The sequence below is a fragment of the Drosophila kikkawai genome, chromosome 2R (genome assembly GCF_030179895.1).
Source record: "Drosophila kikkawai strain 14028-0561.14 chromosome 2R, DkikHiC1v2, whole genome shotgun sequence".
Lineage (NCBI taxonomy): Eukaryota > Metazoa > Arthropoda > Insecta > Diptera > Drosophilidae > Drosophila > Drosophila kikkawai.
Window position 1 is genome coordinate 10,540,006 of NC_091729.1, and position 19,319 is coordinate 10,559,324.

Here is a 19,319-nt window from a genome sequence, read left to right on the forward strand (position 1 = left end):
TACTTTTACCATACTTCGTTAGCTTTCGTTTTACAATTGTTACAACAGGCTATTCTCGGATTAGTTGTTTGTTTGTTTCGCTTTTTAAAAATTTCGCTATTGGGATTGTTAAATTGCTTTGCTTTCGTTTTCGTTTTGTTTTTTTTTGGTTTTGGTTTCCATTAGCTAGTTTGTTGTTGTTGTCTCTGTTTATTTGTTTGTTGTTTGTGGTGTGTTGTTGTATTGTATTTTGTAGTATAAATTGTTAAAAATCGCTCACAAGTTTCAATTCTGGTTCAGCGTGTGTTCGAGTAGTGTTTGTGTGAGTGTCCTTACGTATGTCTTAAGTATCTTTGGTGTCTTTAGTATCCTTACGATTTGTTAATTGATATAAAAGTTAATATAGGCAGGCGTGTGTGTGTGTCGTTTGTGTTGTGTGTTGAGAGTGTGCCGACTTACGAGCTAGTACACGCTACACATTTATTAACTTACCACTTAATATGTTTGTTCCGTTCTCTAACATCCTTCGCTTTCCGCTCTTTGATTCGTTCGTTTTTGGTTTTGGACACTGGACCTTCCAAGAAGCGCCAAATAGTGCTGAATGTACAGTTATACAGTTTACAGTTCATATAGTTTAAGGTACAGCAATGCGAAAAACGAAAGAATTGCCAATATTTGCATTTGTAACCGTGTGTTAGGTGTGTGTGTTGTGTGTGGTACAAAATGATGGCAGCTCTGCGTGTAAAAGCGTAACGGTTCGTTCAAAAAAGCGACCACACACTAAAGTATCGCTATCGATATTGAATTTCGTTAATCGTTAATCGTTTTAATCGTAAGTTGTTAATCGCTAATCGCCCAATTAACGATATTCCGCTTTCGTTTCATATTCTATATGACTTGCACGCCTTCGATATATAAATCCTTTTTTTCTTGCTAAAGTTATATATAAACTATTCCGTTCTGAAGTATTGACAGTCACAGGCTCTATTCGAAGCGTGCCCTTTTGTATTTCGATTTTTGTTTTTCTCTGCTTTAAATATATATATCTATGTGTATGCCTTTGTATATACTCAATATGCTTGTATATAATATGTAGTATGTTTCCCTTCTAGATAGTATCTCCTTCTCCACCTGCATCATTATATCCTTTTTCATTTCCATCTCCTGGTGTAAAAAAATGCTCCTCCTCCTGTAATCCTTCCCCTCGTTCGTTCTCTGTTTTTGTTTTAAAAGCGTATTTGTACAAACACAAACCGACAAAGGACATTTGTGTGGCTAACATAACATTTAAACTAGTCGATATCAAAAGTCTTGAGGCGTGCGTGCGGTACAGCGTTTCATAGGAGGCCCGTCTCCACGTTGTGCTCCGTTCCCAGCGTGTTGGGATCGAAGTTAAGCTTCATCTCGCCGGCCAGCACGATCTCGGAGATGCAGCCGACGATGCCGCTGAAGTAGCGTTGGTGCGTGAAGTAGCCCACGTCGGGCATGCCGCCTGAAAAGATCATATCACTATAGTCTCTGGGAGAAGGATGTATATTATGGGAAATACTTACCCACATACAGGCCCGTGTCTGTGTTAAGCTGGCGGAGCTTACCCGGCGCTCGAAGCGTGGCTGTCTTCCTGCCATCCACCTCAAGATAGCCCTCTTGGGAGTTTCTGTAAAAGAAGTCATTGATTGATTGATTGATTATAAAGTTACGAGAAGTTCAAAGTCTATTGCTCACCTTATGGCTCTCACTCGGTGCCACAGGCCATCGCTGACCTTGGTGCCATTGAACCGTACGTCCACCTCTCCGGAACCCAAGTCATAGCGGAAGTGCAGGTATCTACAAGATCAGAAATATTCATACCTCTGTTTGTAAAACAAAACCCTATTCCCCAACCTACCCCTGCTCAATGCCCAAGGATAGATAGTCGTCGTGCTCTTCCGTCGTACCCTGGCGTCCTGTCCACAGAATCACGCCGTTCTCCGAGTGCGTCTTGATGCGCAGATTGAGATCGATGTTGTAGCTGATCACCTGGCTCATGGTGTCCGCGTCGTTGTAGTGAAAGTAGCTGTCGCTGCCGGCGAAGCAGGCTCCGAAGTTCTTGCGAACGCCCTGCACCTGCGACTGGTGCTCGGCGGACAGATCGAACTTCTTCAGCAGGCTCCAGTCGGTGTGGGTTTGCGGTGTGCTGGAGATGTGCTGTTCCGGTTTAATAGGCGGATCCTCGCCAGCCTGCATTATGGGGGTCAGCAGCTCATCGTCGTTGTAATCATCACTGTACTGCGACTGCGAGGTGTCCTCGCTGGGGGAGCCTGCATTCTGGACGGGACTGGGCTGGAAGGGGGCCTGGACATCGGACTTCTTGTGGCTGGAGTGCGTGTTGGAGTTAGACATGATGCGTTTCATGTCCTGAGCCAACTGCTTGCGCTGGTACTCCTCCGTGCCGTCCGAGGCGTCGAACAGTGTCTCGTCAAACACAAAGGTATTCTCATCCTCGTCATTGTCGTTGTCCTCGCTTGGCTTGGGGTGAACCTCCCCCTCCTGCAGATTGCCCGTTGGCGTCTGGCTGGATGCCGCCATGGCATCGGCATACTCCTGCTGCTGCAGGCTGGCCACCCAGTCGTTGTTGTCCTCGAAGGTGAGGATGTCGCTGTCGGGGTTCGTCTGGAAACTTTCGTAGTGGGTGGGCAGGCGACTGAGCTTGCGGGCGAAGGCTGCGTTGGGCTTCTGGTGATGCTCGTGCTTGCTGGCTAGGTGTTTCCCGGAGAGCTTGGGCCTGGGTTTGGACGGGGCTGTGGTGGTGGACGTCTGGTGATGCTCCTTGAGCTCCTTCTGCTGCTGTTGCTGCTGCACAAAGCGGAATATGATATCATCTTCGATTTCCTCGTTGCTTAGCGCCCCCGCTGTGGCTGCCTCATTCAACTCAGGAGCTGCGGATGTTGGGACTGTCGTCGTGGTGGTGGTGGACGTGGAGGTACTTGTACTCGTGGTAGGGGTTGGCTTATGCAAATTCCTGTGCTTCTTTGAATGCTTCTTGTGCGGCAAGCCGGCAACCTTCTTCACCGCCTCACCATTGTCCTTTGTCTCGAGGACCTTGGACTTGTGAATGATGCCCAGTTCCGGCAGCTGTTCGGGCGGCACTTCGGCGGCCTTGTTGCAGCGCTCGTTGTGGATGCTGCAGCGGCACTCGTAGGTCTCCATCTGGGGAACGCACTCCGCCAGGGGACCGCAGGGCCGGGCCACACAGGCGTGGGGGCAGTTGCCGATGTTGCTGCCCCCCAGTGCCTCCGCCACAATGCCCAGCGAGTGGCCATTGATTTCAATCTGTAAGTGGCGAACAAAGGAGCATAAGGCAAAGTGAAGACAGAACAGGGGCGTCTCCACACTCACCTTCTGGATGCAGCCCACAAAGAAGGGCTTGTACTTGAGGTCCAGCGGGAGACGGTCTACGTGGTTAACGCCGCCCACAAAGAGATTCTGGTCCAACGACAAGTGCCAGAAGCCATTGGACGAGATGGTCATCACCTCCTGATACTGATCCACCTAGAGAGTTAAAAATCAAAAGGTTATTCGAGGCTGACAAGGAGTTGTTGAGATTTCCCACCTTGAGAACTGCCAGTCGAGCCGTTCGAGAGATCTTGATGGTGTGCCATTGACCCAGACTGAGGGAATGCTCACTCCTGCGGAAGGAAATTTGAGATTCATTTGGTGATTGTCTCGCAAAAGGGTCTTCTACTCTTTTACTCACCGTACTAAAGCCGGACCACTGCCCAGGTCAAAGGCAAACTCCACGAAGCCTTCGTTGAGGTAAAGGGCTATGAAATCCCCGCGATGTTCCGGACCAGAGTACAGGATCAGTCCGTCAGACTGTTCAGGCTTCAGAGTTACCTTCAGCTCTAGCCAGATTAGAGCACTGTCACCCAGTGGGGCGTAGCGCAGGAACGAAGAGCCATTGAAGGCGGGGACCTGAAAAAGGTTAGCATGTTAATAGGAATTAATGGAAAGCTTCCTGAAGAGACACCCACCTGCAGGTCCATGCGAATCTCGCACAGATCTCCCACAAAGCCAATGGGACACAGGCAGATTGCTCCCTGATCCGAGGGCAGACACTTGCCGCCATGCTGGCAGGGATACCTCACGCACTTGTCGGTGGAGCAGTCCTCTGTTTAAATAAAGGATATTAGAGAAAAGTAATTAAGGGGAATATCTGCCACTCACGAATATCGAATCCATTGATGACATCACCCAATGGATGTTCGGTGAACTTGTAGTCGTGTTCGTTGGCCACAAAGCGACGTATGCAGCCGGCGAAGCCCTCGGCCAGCGGCAGGCGCTTGGCGAGTCCCGTGATGTTACCTATGCCTCCCAGGAACACTGGTTCCCGGAAGGTGATGCGTGAGAACAAGCCCTGGAAAGGATATTTACCCCATAAGGAAACCTTGTTTCTTTAGAACCATTTAAACTTACATTCGATCTACCCTGGACCTTGGTGCCGTGGTTGAGCACCAGCCAGGCATCCCAGCGATGGCGATAGATGATCACCGAGTTCCATTCGTTTAGCAGAATGGTCTCCCTGGACCGAACACTGCCCACACCGGAGCCGCAGTCAAACCAGAACTCTACAAAGCCCTTGTTCAGCAGGAGAGCCATGAAGTCCCCGGTTAAGTCATCTCGCTCTCCACTCAACAGGATGATGCCGTCGAAGGACTCTGGACGGAACTCAATGCGCAGCTGGACGTGCTTGTAGGCGCCGTGAAGCGCTGGGAACGCCAGCCAGGATCGCTTGGCAAAGCGCGGTACATGGGCACGGATATCTGTGGATTAAAATGAGGGATTATGGGATTTCTTAGAGAAAGATAGATTTAACTTACCTTCCTGGCAACCCGGCCCGGTCTTGCCAAAGGGACAAAGACAGCGGGAGCTGGCGGCAGTGGCCTCCAAGGCACAGATTCCATCGGTGCCGCAGTCCAGATTGCAACTGGGGCCGCTGCAAATGAAGGGAAATTTGGAATAACTACGGAAATAGTTGCCTCTTTGTAGCAAATATTGGTTTATTAGATAAAGGTACTTTCGGAATGTGTACATTCTCTGTACTTTTGCTGCACAAATGCTCCACAAAGAGGACGAAGTGAACAACCCTTGACAACATTTTCAAAGAGGGACGCTACGCTCATACTTCTTATGATGAAAATGTATGTAAAGGAGTTCTGCTCACGCTCCCTCTTATGACCCACCTGTCTGTTGCCATGGCCACGTCCGCGCTCGCCTGCTCGGCTCCTGATATGTTGCCCAGCTGGGAGGTGGACTCCCTCGTGATATGCATTTGGACCTTATTGCTGCTTATGTTATTGTTCCTCCTCCGGTTCTTTGCGCTGTTGCTATTGCTTGTCTGCTGATATGTTTGCGATTTGCTGTTGCGTCTTAAGTTTAATTGATTATTGTTGACGTCGTCGTAGACGGACATGTCCGACTTGTAGCTATAGCTATAGTCGTCCCCATCGCTGTCCCCGTAATCCGTGTCCAGTTGGTTCTGGTTCTGGGCTGCCGTGGGGGATCTACGCGTCGTCGTGGTGGTAGCCCTTGTGGTCGATGACGGCGGCGCCGCAGTGGACGGAGGCGCGGTGCTGGCCGCCTTGAAGTCGGCCACATCCGGCTCCTGGACTCCCTCGGACTCCGAGTTAAAGTTGATGCTCTCGGCTGATATGTAGTAATCGTTTGAATTGACTTTCTGTTGCTGCTGCTGGGTATCCAGCGACTGCTGCTTGCGCTGCTCCTGTGTCTCCGAATTACTGTCCTCTAGCTCGCCGTAATCGTAGCTGTCGCCCTCCGATCCGGACTCGTCCTCGCTGTTGCCCTCCGGCTGCGTACCGGATTGCAATGCTGATCCTCTGAAGTCCGAGGACTTGGCTATCGACTTGCCATCGTCGTTGGCCAGCTTGGCGCTAAAGGAGGCGCCCTTTTGGTAGAGCACATCCTCGTCGGACTTGCCACGCCCATCGGAGCCATTGGCAGTGGCATTAATTACTGGAAAATCAGATTTCGATTCAGTTATGGCGTGCATTTAGGTTTCAGTATTAATTAAAAATATCAAATGCACGCAAAACAAAGCTCAGTGGGGTGGAAAATAGTTTATTCAATTAAAACTATGACGGAAACTAGCTCAGCGCAAGCAGTTGCAACTAGAACTTTAAAGCCTTTGTTTCAGTTTATACTCTAACAATGCAGTTACATCATCTTTTTAGGCAAAAAGAACTAAAAATTTTCTGTAACTACAAAATAAATAAAAACGTAATTCGGTTTGCATACAAAAATATGAAATATTCAATGGGAACCTAAATAAATATAAAATATTCAGAATAATATAGCAATTAAAAAGAAAATCTTTAAAGTAAACTCCATTAATCAAGCATCCCTCCATCGATAGTAGTGTATGGCTTTCAGGAAATAACTGCTCGTTGGACATGTAATTTTTTCGACACATTGTCGAAAATGCACAAATTAAATGCAAAACGCTCTTACACACACATAAAGTAAACCCCGAATAAGAACACAAAAATATCAATTTGCCGACTTGCCAAAGGCAGCATGCAGATGCAGCATCGTCCAAGCGAGCAACAATCACAAAATAATAATAATTCCCCCGAACAAGCCAGTACGAAAATAAATAATAACAGAGTGACGGCGGCGCATGCAAATGTAATCTGGGGGGCTAATCCCGTCCAGCCCCCCCAAACTCTGGGACATGTCCATTACAGGCTGATTTCCGAATAATAACCAAAACGAAACGAAATGAAATGAAATGAAATGTCAAATTGCAAATCAATTTTGTGGCCACTGGAATTTGCATCCTTGGATAGCCCATCATATCCATATTCATTTAGGCAACCTAAACGCACCTTGACAGCTGTAACCGTTCTTGTTCAGCTCGTAGCCCTCGATGCAATCGCACTCGTACATGCCATCGTGGATCTCGTAGCAGAGCTGCTCGCAGGGGCTGGTGTGTCCGCAGTGACCTGTGTGGGCGAGCAGAGGGTTCGGGTTAGTGCCATATAGATGGACGATAAGGACTAAAGGGAAAATAGTCAGTTTGGGGTTTGGCCCTGTTTCTGTTTCTGTGGGTTCATAATTTCAGTTCAGTTCACTTGAGTTTAGTTGAGTGTCCTGCGTGTCTACGTCTGCTCCAGTGTCCTGGCCCGGCCTGCTCTGGCGCCGAGTGTGTGTGTTCCTGGGTGTGACCGACGTGTCCGCAATAAATTCTAATAAGCTTTAAGGACTTTGGGCCTGGTCTGGTCTGGTCTGGTCGGTTCTCTTCTATCCTGTCCTGTTCTCCGGTCTCTGACTGTGGCATACGCTTTTGGTAATTTACGGCTGGCCATGACAGAACCCACACCCGCACCTGGCCTCCACAAATTCATAATGACTACTTAAATAACTCCCACGTTGGGCGATAGTTCGTGGTTCTCCATAGTTCTTTGGAAAAGTTCCCGTTCGATGGCAATTTAAATGCAAATTTCTCATAGGCAAATCAAAGCCTTTTTTGCAATGCATTTGGCCCACTTGACACCGAAATTGTGCCACTGCGGAGGCAGGAAGTAGGTGTAAGAAAAGTAAAACATTACAAGCATTACGCATACGCCCGAGTGGCAACCGGGCCCGGCACTTACGTCACACATTGTATTAAATGGAACAAGCACACACACACAGAACTTTCTGAAGCAAGCTAGAGCTGAAGATGGAAACGGAGACACGAACACGAACAGCTACTCTGTTAAAGTGCCATCAAAAGGATGGAGGGAAGGCAGGAGCAGCTCCTGCATTCATGCACGCCGGCGCTTGCTAGTTGATTAAGCAACTGTGGGGACGATTAAAGTGCAGTGGACAAGCAGAGGAATCCATTTGCATATGCACACACAAGAGCTGCTGCTGATGCTGGTCCTGGTGTCCCAGTATGTGCGCTCGTTTGTCCCGCCGCCGCCGGCAATGCATTGCGTATTCAAATTGAAATTGAAAAATCGCATTTTGTATGCAATTGAAATCGAAGTGTCAGCAGCACACATCAGCATCGTCGGCATCGTAGTCGTTGGCAGTGACAGATTCAACCCCACGGGCCCTGAAAATTCGACAACCAGGCGCTATATGACTCCCGATCCCTGCCTGCTTTTTCTGTATGGTGTATGGTCTCTGGTTTTCTGGTTTTGGGCCACTCTCACGCATAATTAAGTTGCTCATTAACGTCAAAGGCTCGTTTGGGTCGCACAATAGGGCCTCGTCCTCGTATATTGATATGTCAAGGGTGGGGCAGGAGGTGGTTGCCTCTTCAAAGAGGGGGCGAAATGCCCATGCCAGAGACAAATACCAAATTCCAAATACCCAAATTTCCACAATTAGGCACCTGGCCAGGGGCCGGTCACAGTTAAACAGTCACAAATGTCAAACGCACCTTGGAAGGCCGCCTCCTCGGGCTCCGCTATCGCACTCACTGCCGCGCTGGCCGATGAGAGCAGGAGGAGGAGCCACACACAGCCGGCTCTGTAATGGTGATGCTGACGCTGATGCTTTGAAGTTGACATGCTGCACTCTGTCCACAGGTGTGCGGCGCAATGGGGCGTATGCTTGATGCGGGAAGGGTTCCTCGTCGATTCCTTTTCGTTCGGCGTTCGATTCAATTGTCCCGGTTCCGATTCCAATTCCAATTCCGACTTTGGCCATCAGCCAGCGGCGAGCATGGAGCGTGCATGCGTCTCGACGTTGCCTCCGCGACTGTTGCTCCTTCGGTTCTTTAGGCTCTCCTTCAGCTCCTGCCAGCTGCCTGGTGGTAGCTCCTGCTGCTTTCCTACCTGAAAGGACATACACAAGCGCGCAATTAGTAGGCGGTAAAAGCAAAGGCAAGAGAGCTCAAGCCGACGCGAACGCAAATCAAGTGGTCATTATAATATAACCGCAAATTGCTAAACACGCAATAGCCAAATGGAACCTCTCCGGTGAGGCGGTGTGTGTGTGTATGTGAGGATGAAGGGTGCGGGGTGAACAAGGTGGATGAGCATTAAGCATGCACTGTTAGAAAAAAAATTTCTGACCTGAATGTAAAAAGTAATTTCTCAAAGACTGAAAATCCTGGAGAAGATAATAATGACAAACAAATTCTTATAGATATTAAGTCAATTATAAAGATGTTTAAAAGTATGCGAAAAATTATATTTGCCTCTAGAAACAATGGTAAAGTAGCCTAATATACCTAATGTTAATAATGTTCCAGAGTTACTTAATCTATGACGAATATATATAGTAATTGTTGTGGCAATTACAAACTTCAAGTAATTTTAAAGAAATCTCGACCAATATAAATCGTAGCTTCTCTAGGATTTTGTTAATTATTCTTATATAATAAGGCTTCAATAAAGAATGCACTAAAATATATTATCTAAATCTATTAACAGCTCAAAATGTTAAAGAGAAACTCTTAAAAAATCCAAAACAGCTTTCAATAGCACCCACCAGGGCAGTAACGTTTACTTATTTTTAGACCAACTTCTTTGCTCAAGTGTGGTCATGAGCATAGGCTTGAGCTCTGGCATGATTCATGGCATTTGTGGCGGTGGTAAAATCAATAGGAGCCGCCATGGCAACGCCGCCACAACAAATAGACAAGACCCCCATCAAGGGTGGCCACTCCCATTACCCCCTCCCCATTGATACCGCCCATCTAACTCACCCAGAACCCAAACCTCAACCTCAAACCCACAGCCCGAACCAAATTCCACCTGCCACCTGCCACCTGGCGTCCTACCTTAAGCCAAATACTGTGTGGCCGAGTAATTAGAAATCAATACGGACACAATTCGGCAAAGTGTGTACTCTGCAGGGCAAGGCAAGCAGGCGGGCGCTGTGGGACACTCCCGGATAGAAACAGTAGTAGTAGATGGAAAAATCGAAGACGGAAAAACCGAAAATTTCGTAGGCCTTTTCGAAATTGAAATGTCAAATGTCTCCAAGATGGAAGGAAACGGCGTGCAAATGTTGTTAAGCCAGAAAAAAAAAAAAACACAAAACACACACACATCTCTATCTCTCTCTGCCTCATCTCAGCCTCTGTGGTCTCTTTCTCTCTCTGCACGGCACTTAACCCGTGCTCGAGAAATGTGTAGCATACTTACTGGGGCAAACATTGCAGCCGCAGCATGAAATCGCTGCTCCGCCGCTTCAGCATTCTCTTCCTGTCCTTTCTTCTACCTCCTCCCTCCTCCCATCTTCCCTGCTTCCCACCTCTTGTTTTTTGTTTCTGTTGCCTTATTTATTTATACTCTTCGGTGCCCCAGCGGAGTACACATCAGATCCTGGACCAGGAAGTCCCCCAGACGACCGGATGTTTGATTTGATTAATTAAGCTAAACCAACTGGAAGTTGGCTTCTGTTAACTGTTTGCGCTGATGTAGCCATATTTTTTAGGGTATTTCACTCGTGTAAAATGCAACGCTGCAGAATAACAGATCAAACTAAAAATAGTACAGAAACTAAGCTATGTACCCTTTTAGGCCACCGAATGTTCTAGCTACTTGTTTTATTATGTTTAATTTAGATATAGGTAAAACATTTAATGTAGGACATTACGAGATAATTTAACTTAAATATTGGGTTTTAAATTATGTAGAATAGAACCTACTTTCTCATCAAATAATTTACACTCCCCAAAATGAGGGAAGAACCCAGTCCTAAGTAGTTTTTATATGTTAAAGAAGAAATACTCTTCGTAAGCTTCTTTAAAATCAAATTACCCCGTCGTCAAACGTTAAGTTAGTGTATGCAATCGCTGCACGCGTACTATATATATTTTTATGGCAATTTTCATATGCCTGCGCTTAAAATCGCGCTGACTGCCTTCGGCCTCGGGCTGCTTTCCCTCCCGCTTTTCACTTTCCCTCCCCCTTACCGTTTTCCCAGTCTGCATGTGTGAATGTATGTACGTGTGTGTTTCGCGCTCGCGTTGGCTGTGCGTGCAAAAAAAGTTCTCGTTTTTTTATAAGTTTGACGTAAGGGGCTAAAAAACCCATCGCCATTCCGCACTGTCTCAAGTTGAGTCAGTTGAGGTTTCTCCTTTTTTCTGCTGGTTTTTTCGGGGGGCGACCAAATGTTGCCGTATTCATTTATATCGATTTTTCCACCTTGGCTATTTACACACACAGGCACACAGAGCTCCGCACACTCACTATACACTCACTAGAGAACTACAGACAGGAGACTGGAGAGAGGGAGCGGGGACTTGGGGCAACGGTTGACATACTAGCCACATACTTCTTTTTGTCCGTTTGTATTTGCGCACTCTGCACGTTATATTTTCGCATTTCTTTCATTCGGGATTTCGCTTTTCTTCTCTATCCCCCCGAACCCGAGCCCCACAGCCAACCCCTTTTTGTTGTATTTTTCGCCTCTGTTCTTTTTTTTTTTTTGCATTTTTATTGCGTTTTTAATGGCATTTCTTTCCGGTACGACGCCTCCGAATGGCCAGCTATGCAGAAGGCTGAAGCCCTCCTGTCGGTGGGAGTTTGCTTTGTGCGGATGAATGTTCGGGGGATTCCCCCTTTTAGCCCGAAATGCATGTGAGGAAAACTCATTATTCAGGTAAGCTGCTGCTGCGACTCACAAAAACGTGTGCTCATTTGGATGGAAAATACTGTGGCCTCTCCGAAACTAATTAGAACGCATCGGTTTTGAAATTAATAGGCTCCGAGGCCCAAAACTTGACTCCTAGACCGGCTCTGCCTTCTCGATTTTCGGGGCTTTGGCGGAAAGCTGATCAATCTAATTAGTCGGTTAATGGACAAAAATGAATGCTCCAAGTGGCAGTGATTTAATTACACAATTAAGAGCTCATTGGGCAGCGATGTCTGATGTCTGATGTCCGATGCCTGATATCGGATAGTTTGCTGGCTGGCTGAAACCATATTCCGTCGCTGGGCCCATATTCATTTATCACAGATTATTACCCGGCGACTTTTTATTTGAGTTGAGTGAAAGCCCTGGGATAAAGTTTATGCATCGTAAATCGTAAACTCAAAACTTTACCCGCACCGCACAGATACTTGATACGTGACCACAGAGTGGAATTTTTTGCCGGAATGTCTGAGTTCCCGACAGTTCTGACCATAACAAATGATCAAATTGCTGGGGAGAGCCGGAAACTTTTGTGCCAGAGAGAGATATGCCCGAAAAACTACTAAACGGGGGTCCTCCGTCCCAGTGAAAGTGAGTCGGATAAGTGATAACCGAATTATTTGCATGCACATATCTCTTCTCCTTTTATCCGATAATCGCTCTTGAGCTGAAGTGAGTTGCCAGCTTTTGAGCTAAACTTCCCAGTTACTAGTGGGGCTAAGTGGTCTTTGTTGGGGGGAGGGTTCAGGGAAAAACCTCGGCTGCTTTTCAATTATTTAGGAACTGCTCTCGATTCCGTGGCTAGTTTATTGATTCAAAAGCAAAAGGCAAAAGGCAAACAAGGCCAAACAAAATGGCAGCCAGCAGCAGAATTATATCCCATATCCACGGCTGCTATTCCTGCGGCTGATGTCACGCAAAAACTTTCTATACAGCGGAAGGCCGGCCAATGGGGGATGTCCCGGGGAAAGAAGCGGAAAAGTTAAGTTGGAAAGAAACAAAACAAAGCGAAACTAAAAGCGGCCAAGAGAAATGAAACAGAAACAGTGGCAGAAACGGAAAACGGAAAACTGAAAACAGAAGCTGATGATGGTGAATCTGTATCACAAAGGGAAACCGTTAGGGCAGCAATAAATTGTGTTTTTATAAGGCAGGTAAATAGAGCACAAAATCCGTGGAGAGCCAATTGGGTGGCCAGCAACCACAAAATACACACAAAAACAATGTGGAGGGGTCGCACTTGGGCGCTTGGGGATGGTTTTCCGGGGCGGGCGGCGGGCGGCGGGCGGAGGCCCTCTTCGAATCAACTCGATTCACGCATGCCAGACTTCTGACTCCCCGAGAAAGTGGCCAAAGTGACAGGCGGGAGACAACCGAGAGGCGGCGACCACAGTGGAGACCCGTTAATTGGGCTAATCTGCCCCATCTCCCTCCCTCCATTCATCGTCATTAAAGTGGCTCCTTCGGAAGCCTTAGATGTTGCAAGGAATTTACGAGCGTGCGAGGGAAAACTAATTTACTTTGTAGCTGCATTCAAGCACGAAATCTGATAAATATATGACCTTTCCTTCAAGGCTGTTTCATGTTTGATTTAATTGAGAGCACCGTAGTTACTATAGCTTTTAAGCCAAGGTTGCTGATGCAATATTTACTTGTTGTTCATCTTTTTTTTTTTAGCAATTAGTGAGTATACAGAAGGCAATTAAAATAATTTGTGCAGTGGCTGTCAGTGAATACATTTATAATTTAATTGGCAGGAATTTGTTGGATTATCAAACGCTGAACTATACTGTTTTTATAGCACACTTTTTGCCACCTATAATTGGAGATTTGAAATCGCTGGCATTTCTACTATAATTATAAATAATACATATGAAACAGGAGAGGTAATTTATATCCATAAAACTTGAATAACAAGGTTATAGTCTGGCTAATTATTGTCTCTACTTTCGCTGTCAAATCTGCTCATAATGTGAATGGAAACACAATCGTAATTCGATTGAAATTCTGATTAAATACTAATACTTAAAGTTAGATAACAATCGGTTTCAATAGATTTATAATCGGTTTTTGCATACTACCGCATAGAAAACTATGATTTTGTAGCCTGTTTTATCCGATAGAGATCTGGAAAAGGTACATTACTCCCATTTCTCCAAGGATGGCAGTAATTAGTTCCTTATAGGCCACACTGTAGCAGCCTTGAGCTTTGGCGCGTTTTTCTTGCGGCTTATCCTGCCTCGGCTTTGAGTGCCAAGACATCGCACTAAATATATATATATCCTCCTATATGCGGGACGCGGGCCTAATTTATGGCGAATTCGCAGGTGCGCGCGCTTTACTTGAAAGCTGTCAAAGACCGCGTTCCTTGCCACAACAACAGCAACAACTACAGCGATGCCAACGGAGGCAGCCAACAACAAAGTAATTTCCCAGCAAGGACCTCAGGACTAAAACAAAAGCAGAACCCACACAAGCACACCACATACATATACACACAACTCGAGGGGGAGCAGAACGTGACGTCTGTGTGTGGGTGCTTTTTGGCTGAGTGTGTGCGTGTGTTGGGGCGAGTGGGCGAGTGAGGAATCCTTGCAGTGCAGCAAAAAGGGGAACTCCCGAACGCCCGAAAGGACTTTTGAACTGGTTGGTGGTGGCAATGTGAACGAACTGGTAATTATCAACATCATCGTTGCAACTTTAGTTTGACCCAAAAATCACAATAAATAAAAGTGGCGGATGTGTGTATGTCTGCGACATGTGTATTGGTGAGGGGAAACTCATACTAATACTAATGAGTGTTTGTGTGTGTGTGAGTGTGGAAGGGCAGTGGGTTGGCCACTTGAAGTGCGCTTTTCCACTTCTTATTCGCCGCCCTTACTGCCTTACTGGCCACATAAATTTCCATTATTTCATTTCGCATTTTTTCGTCTCCGTAAACTACACACAAACACACACACTGGCACAATCGGAGAATACAAGTACAAATCCTTACGGTTTCTGTTTCTGTTGCTGTTGCTGCTCCTGCTGCTCTTCTTCTTCTTCTTTTGGCTGCCTCTGGCCAAGTACCGTTATTCTGCGTGGTCTTTGCTGATTTCTGCTTCTGCTTTCGCTTCTGCTGCTGCTGCTGCTACTCCGCCTCCTCCTGCGCCTTGTGCTTTATTTTTCGGCTTTCAGCGATTTTCGTGGTATTTACATTTACACACTCCCGCACACTCGCACACTCTCACTCACTGGGACACATTCAGCTGTCGTATAAGCTGACTTTCACATTGCACTTGCACGAGAATTTTCAATCGCAGCGAGCAGTCGCGTCGCCATATATACAATAACGCAGGATTTCCACGTTTGGCTAGTTCCCTGCTCTGATATGGCTATATCTCGGATTCGTTGTCGAGCATCGTTGTGCGGCTGTGGCTATGGCTACGGCTACGGCTATGGCTATGGCTGCGGCTGTGTGTATATGTATGTACGTTATTTTGGTTGTATCCTGCGAGCGGATGTCTGATGACGACGGATACGGATGATTTCTGGCGTTCGAGCGATTCCGTTTGTTTTTCGGGGAGCGTAACGTTTTTACACTCTAATTGACGGGAGACTACTGAGCGTATGAGTATCGAAACGGAATGGAAATGCCACTTGGCAGGGCCACGGAGAGGACTAGGGAAAGCGAGAGAGAGAGAGCGAAGAAATGTAGCCGGAGGGAGAACACAAACTCTCGGAGAGAGCCGCAGAAACCGGAGCCAGAGAGTCCTTGGTCCTTGTGCTTGGCTGTTATTGTAATATCCGTTCGGACGATTATCCGGCCATGAAAAGAGGCGCCAATTCAATTCGCACAGTTAGCTTGGCTAATAGGGTTGCCAGGGTGCTAATACTAATTTATTAGGTTTAATTTTTAATTTCTAATTTTAATTCCGAACATGAATACATTTAGGCTCGAATTATAGGGATTTAAAGGTTGCATTTCAAAGTGATTTGAACACTTTGCTTTCCCCAGTTAGGGTCTTAAATAATTATTTTACTTTCAGTTTTTTTATTATCCTATATCTAATATTAAATGATATAACTGAAGATATAAATAAAAACAAAAAAACCTACCTACATAAAAACACCACTTAATTACTAAACACCAAACACCTGGCAACCATAAGCTTTCGCCCAACTCCACCCTCTCTCCTTCTTTCTCTCACCATACTCTCTCCCAGCTGCTCTACTCTCTCCCACGCACGCATGCGCCCCAAGAGAGAGCGTCCAAACATTCCGGGCTTTCACTGTCAAAGGACTATGCCAGGATTATGTGAGAGGTGGAGAGCGAATGTTAGGCAACAGTGTTTCGCTGCCTGCGAGTTAACAGCACAATAAACACCTACGGAGAGCCACCGACACTTTAAGGGACATAAGCCCATAATGAACTCGACGACACGCGTGGACAAAAACAACACGAGACGCCTTGGGCGGGGGGACTGGGCAATGGGGCGGGGGAGGGTACACTCTGTGTTTGTGTGCAGTGGCCAGTAAGTCAGCTGATCGGGTTGCAAGGGTTGTTGAAGGGTTGTTGTGTTTGCCTACCAAAAGAAATGGATAAAAAAAACACACACATATATAGGCGGCAGGAGCAGGAATGTCCAGGCCAGGACCTTTGCCTCCTGCTACGATGGTAACCGAGACTTGGCAAGTCTACGGCATTTCTGTTGCTGTTGTTGTTGTTGTCTTCGTCGGCGTTGTTGCTGCATTGACAAGTCAACGTTACTAATGACCCGGCGCTATTCATGACCCCCGACAAAGGCAACGACATACAGTATGCTGGTTTATTTGTGTATGTAAGCACTGGGAAAAAAACTTTGCAGGATTGGAGTTTGTGTTGTTTGTTAAAAGGAAAATTTAGGCTAAGACGGCTTTCATTCAATTGAGACTCGGCCGGGCAGGAACTTTAAAGGTAGGAGCCTGGCCTGTAAGTGGCGACAGCCTGATGGAACTTGAGAGTCCATCATAAAGATCATTTCTGTAGAAAGAACTTTGGTTCCCTGATAATACACTAATTTATCTAAAGGAGAAGCTAATTTCCCCTTTTTTTTGTAGTTAATATATTTAAAATGTATTATTTTATTTACAAATAGTGCTTGAGTTGTTGGTGTTGAAATAATAGTAATTTAAATGACAAAATACCCAATGCTTCGGCTCAGTGTATATCCTTTGTTGACGGCTTAGTGGGTGCATTCCCCCACTCCTTGACAAAGAGCCACCCCTTGGAGTTGCAGCAAATGAGGCATTAATATCCAGCCGGAGACCCACCGAGCCCAGAAGCAGGACCTCTTCCCTTTCACAGGCCCTCGGGCTTCGCTGCCTGCACCCCGGCTGGTTTCCAAAGCCATGTTTTCGAGTATGTCAGGGCAAATATTAGTATTCCACTTCAGTGTGAGCATTTTGTAATGGAAAGTGTTGTCGTTGTCGTCGTAGTAGTTCCCGTTCAGCTGCATATCCATCAGAGGAGCAGCCGAGCGCAAGTAATGTGTCACATTACAAATGTTGTTTCCCATCCCATCAAGACCCTGCACTACCTCGATGCAGTTGAAAGACAAAAGTATTAACCACTCAACTAGCTGGAATCGACACAACCGTAGAAGCAATAAGCGGCACTTTATTAACTTATCAAGCAGAAGCGAAAACCATGGCGACGGGGGATTTATTATATTATGGGGGAACTGGGGAGGGAGGGTGGTGGATTAGTGCAGCAGCAGCAGGGCATTCGTATAGAAAACCAAGGCCAGATCGCTTATGTGCTGACTATCGCTGTCATCGGCCAATATATCCTTCGGCGAGTCCTCCCCCCCAGCCAGCCAGCTGCCAATTTCCATTACGTTGCGCCAGTTTACAAACTCATTGTAGCCAAACAGCCCGCAGATGGTGGCTGCGGCGGCGGGCAGGCAGGTGGCATGTGGTAGGCAGAGATATGTGTCAGCGATATAAGCAAGGATAAGTGTCTGACTCACCTTGCTCCAGATACAGATCGCGATAGGCCGAAGGCAGCCCCAGGCTCCGGATAGCGTTCTGCTCACGCTCAACCTCATCGCACTGAATCCTCGCCAGCAGCTCGTACACCTTTGGGGGGCTGAGGTGTGCGGCACAAACCTGATGCTGCAGCACGTACAGCAGCAGGACTCTGGGCGGTGATGGATAAAGGATAGGGTTTGTTCTTGGATTCTTTGATAACTAGTACTCACTGATGAGTCCTCTGGTATCCGTATGCAGGAGCATCGCTGGTTAAGAGCTCCAGACATTTTCCGGCGAGCAGCTTGCAGTTCGGCGGCTTTAGGTTAACAATGTCTCGAAGGCAGAGATCTGAATTTTTGGGTTAAAACTAATAATATACAATTTATCACTTTCCTTGAGAACCTCACCCGACAAAGTCCTGTTGAGCTGTCCCTCGTTCACTACCTTCGAATAGATCTCCGCCAGCTGCTCGTACTCCCCGTTGGCATCCAACTCCCCCAACTTTAGAGAGGGAGGCAGCAGCAGGACATTTCTTTGAAAGGCTGTGCTGAGGACTGCACAAAAATCAATGTGAGTGCACATTTAAATTAATTGCAGGTGCAGCAAAATGCCCTTACTTTCCCCTTGGACAGCCTGCTCCTGGACCACACCACCGGATCGCTCCCGGATGTCCTCCATCCTGTGCAGCAGATGGTAGTAGAGCTGGCGTTCGTATCGCGTGGGCGCCACGTAGCGCAGCTTTTCTGGAATCGACATGGACAGGGCATAAATAAACAGGAACATCCGTCATCCGTATCGCGAGTGCACGGTTCATTAGGCTCACGTTTTATCAGGAACTGCGAGAGCAGAAGGGCGAACGTAGAGCTGGCACTGAGGCCGTGGCCGCAGGAGAGCCCATCCAGGAGCCGATAGATGCGATGCGGCAGCTCCTGGTCAGTGTCCCCGAGAATCGGGATCAGGCAGCAGCATCCGCTGACTGCGAGTATCAGGCTGAAGAGTTTCAGGTCCACGAGCAACATGTTGTCGGCTTCCCAGCCCGGAGGCTTCTATGCTTTGGTTTCATCCCGGCCACATCGAAGTCACATCGGACGGGTCTTTGATTTCGCCACTTCATGAAGATTAATCGAGGCGCATTTGTTTCGGCCGCTCAGTGCGGGGGCGAGCCGGTCGGCAGCCGGCTCTCTTATTCGTCCCCGGGGGGTGCGAGGTATAAAGTTTCTCATATTAATCACAATTTACAACTTGAATACATTACGCAGATTGAAGGATTCGCTTTCAGTTTTGAAAGGAAGTTGGCTCTGGTGCGAATAGCGTTTGAAATCATCATATTTTATTTATAAGCACGAGACCATAACAAACGCCAACAAATTAAATTAGAAATGTAAATAAATTAATTTATTGGTCAAGGAAGTTAGAGGTTAAAGGATATAGCCCGATTTCACAACAGAAATATGGTGGCTATAAGTTTAAGGTATATTTTTAAACTGAGGTAGCTAAACAAAAATATTATATTACATAAATATGAAGACATTTAGAAATGTACATCATTTGTAATTTTACATTTAAAAATAATGCCATCAAGAAGAAGTTTCCTTCCTTAGGAATGAGATCGGTTTGATCACTTTTGTTGTTTTATTATATTTGATTTAATACAAGTTTTTAATAAACTATTTCCTTGCCTTGTTATTTTAATTATATTTATAATTATTTAT

At 46.6% G+C, this 19,319-nt stretch overlaps 2 protein-coding genes across 3 annotated transcripts; both read right to left on the reverse strand.

Moving 5' to 3' along the window:
• Positions 1–803: 803 nt before the first annotated feature.
• On the reverse strand, positions 804–15,203 carry SP2353 (EGF like, fibronectin type III and laminin G domains protein pikachurin). 2 transcript variants are annotated; one of them, XM_017172210.3, is made up of 15 exons: positions 14,612–15,203; positions 8,408–8,804; positions 6,864–6,980; positions 5,202–5,991; positions 4,839–4,954; positions 4,435–4,781; positions 4,186–4,375; positions 3,993–4,129; positions 3,716–3,933; positions 3,572–3,647; positions 3,358–3,510; positions 1,868–3,291; positions 1,705–1,806; positions 1,533–1,636; positions 804–1,471 (listed from the first exon to the last, which is right to left on the reverse strand). In XM_017172210.3, the coding sequence occupies exons 2-15, from the start codon at positions 8,535–8,537 to the stop codon at positions 1,317–1,319; spliced, it is 4,059 nt and encodes a 1,352-aa protein (XP_017027699.1). In that variant the 5' UTR covers positions 8,538–8,804; positions 14,612–15,203; the 3' UTR covers positions 804–1,316. The 2 variants fall into 2 exon arrangements, with proteins under 2 accessions (XP_017027699.1, XP_070140329.1); XM_070284228.1 differs by lacking the exon at positions 14,612–15,203 and adding an exon at positions 9,755–9,822.
• A 2,049-nt stretch (positions 15,204–17,252) lies between these two features.
• On the reverse strand, positions 17,253–18,874 carry LOC108078058 (uncharacterized). Its single transcript, XM_017171621.3, has 6 exons — positions 18,431–18,874; positions 18,225–18,350; positions 18,015–18,161; positions 17,838–17,955; positions 17,607–17,776; positions 17,253–17,524 (listed from the first exon to the last, which is right to left on the reverse strand). The coding sequence occupies exons 1-6, from the start codon at positions 18,624–18,626 to the stop codon at positions 17,340–17,342; spliced, it is 942 nt and encodes a 313-aa protein (XP_017027110.1). The 5' UTR covers positions 18,627–18,874; the 3' UTR covers positions 17,253–17,339.
• Positions 18,875–19,319: the final 445 nt, after the last annotated feature.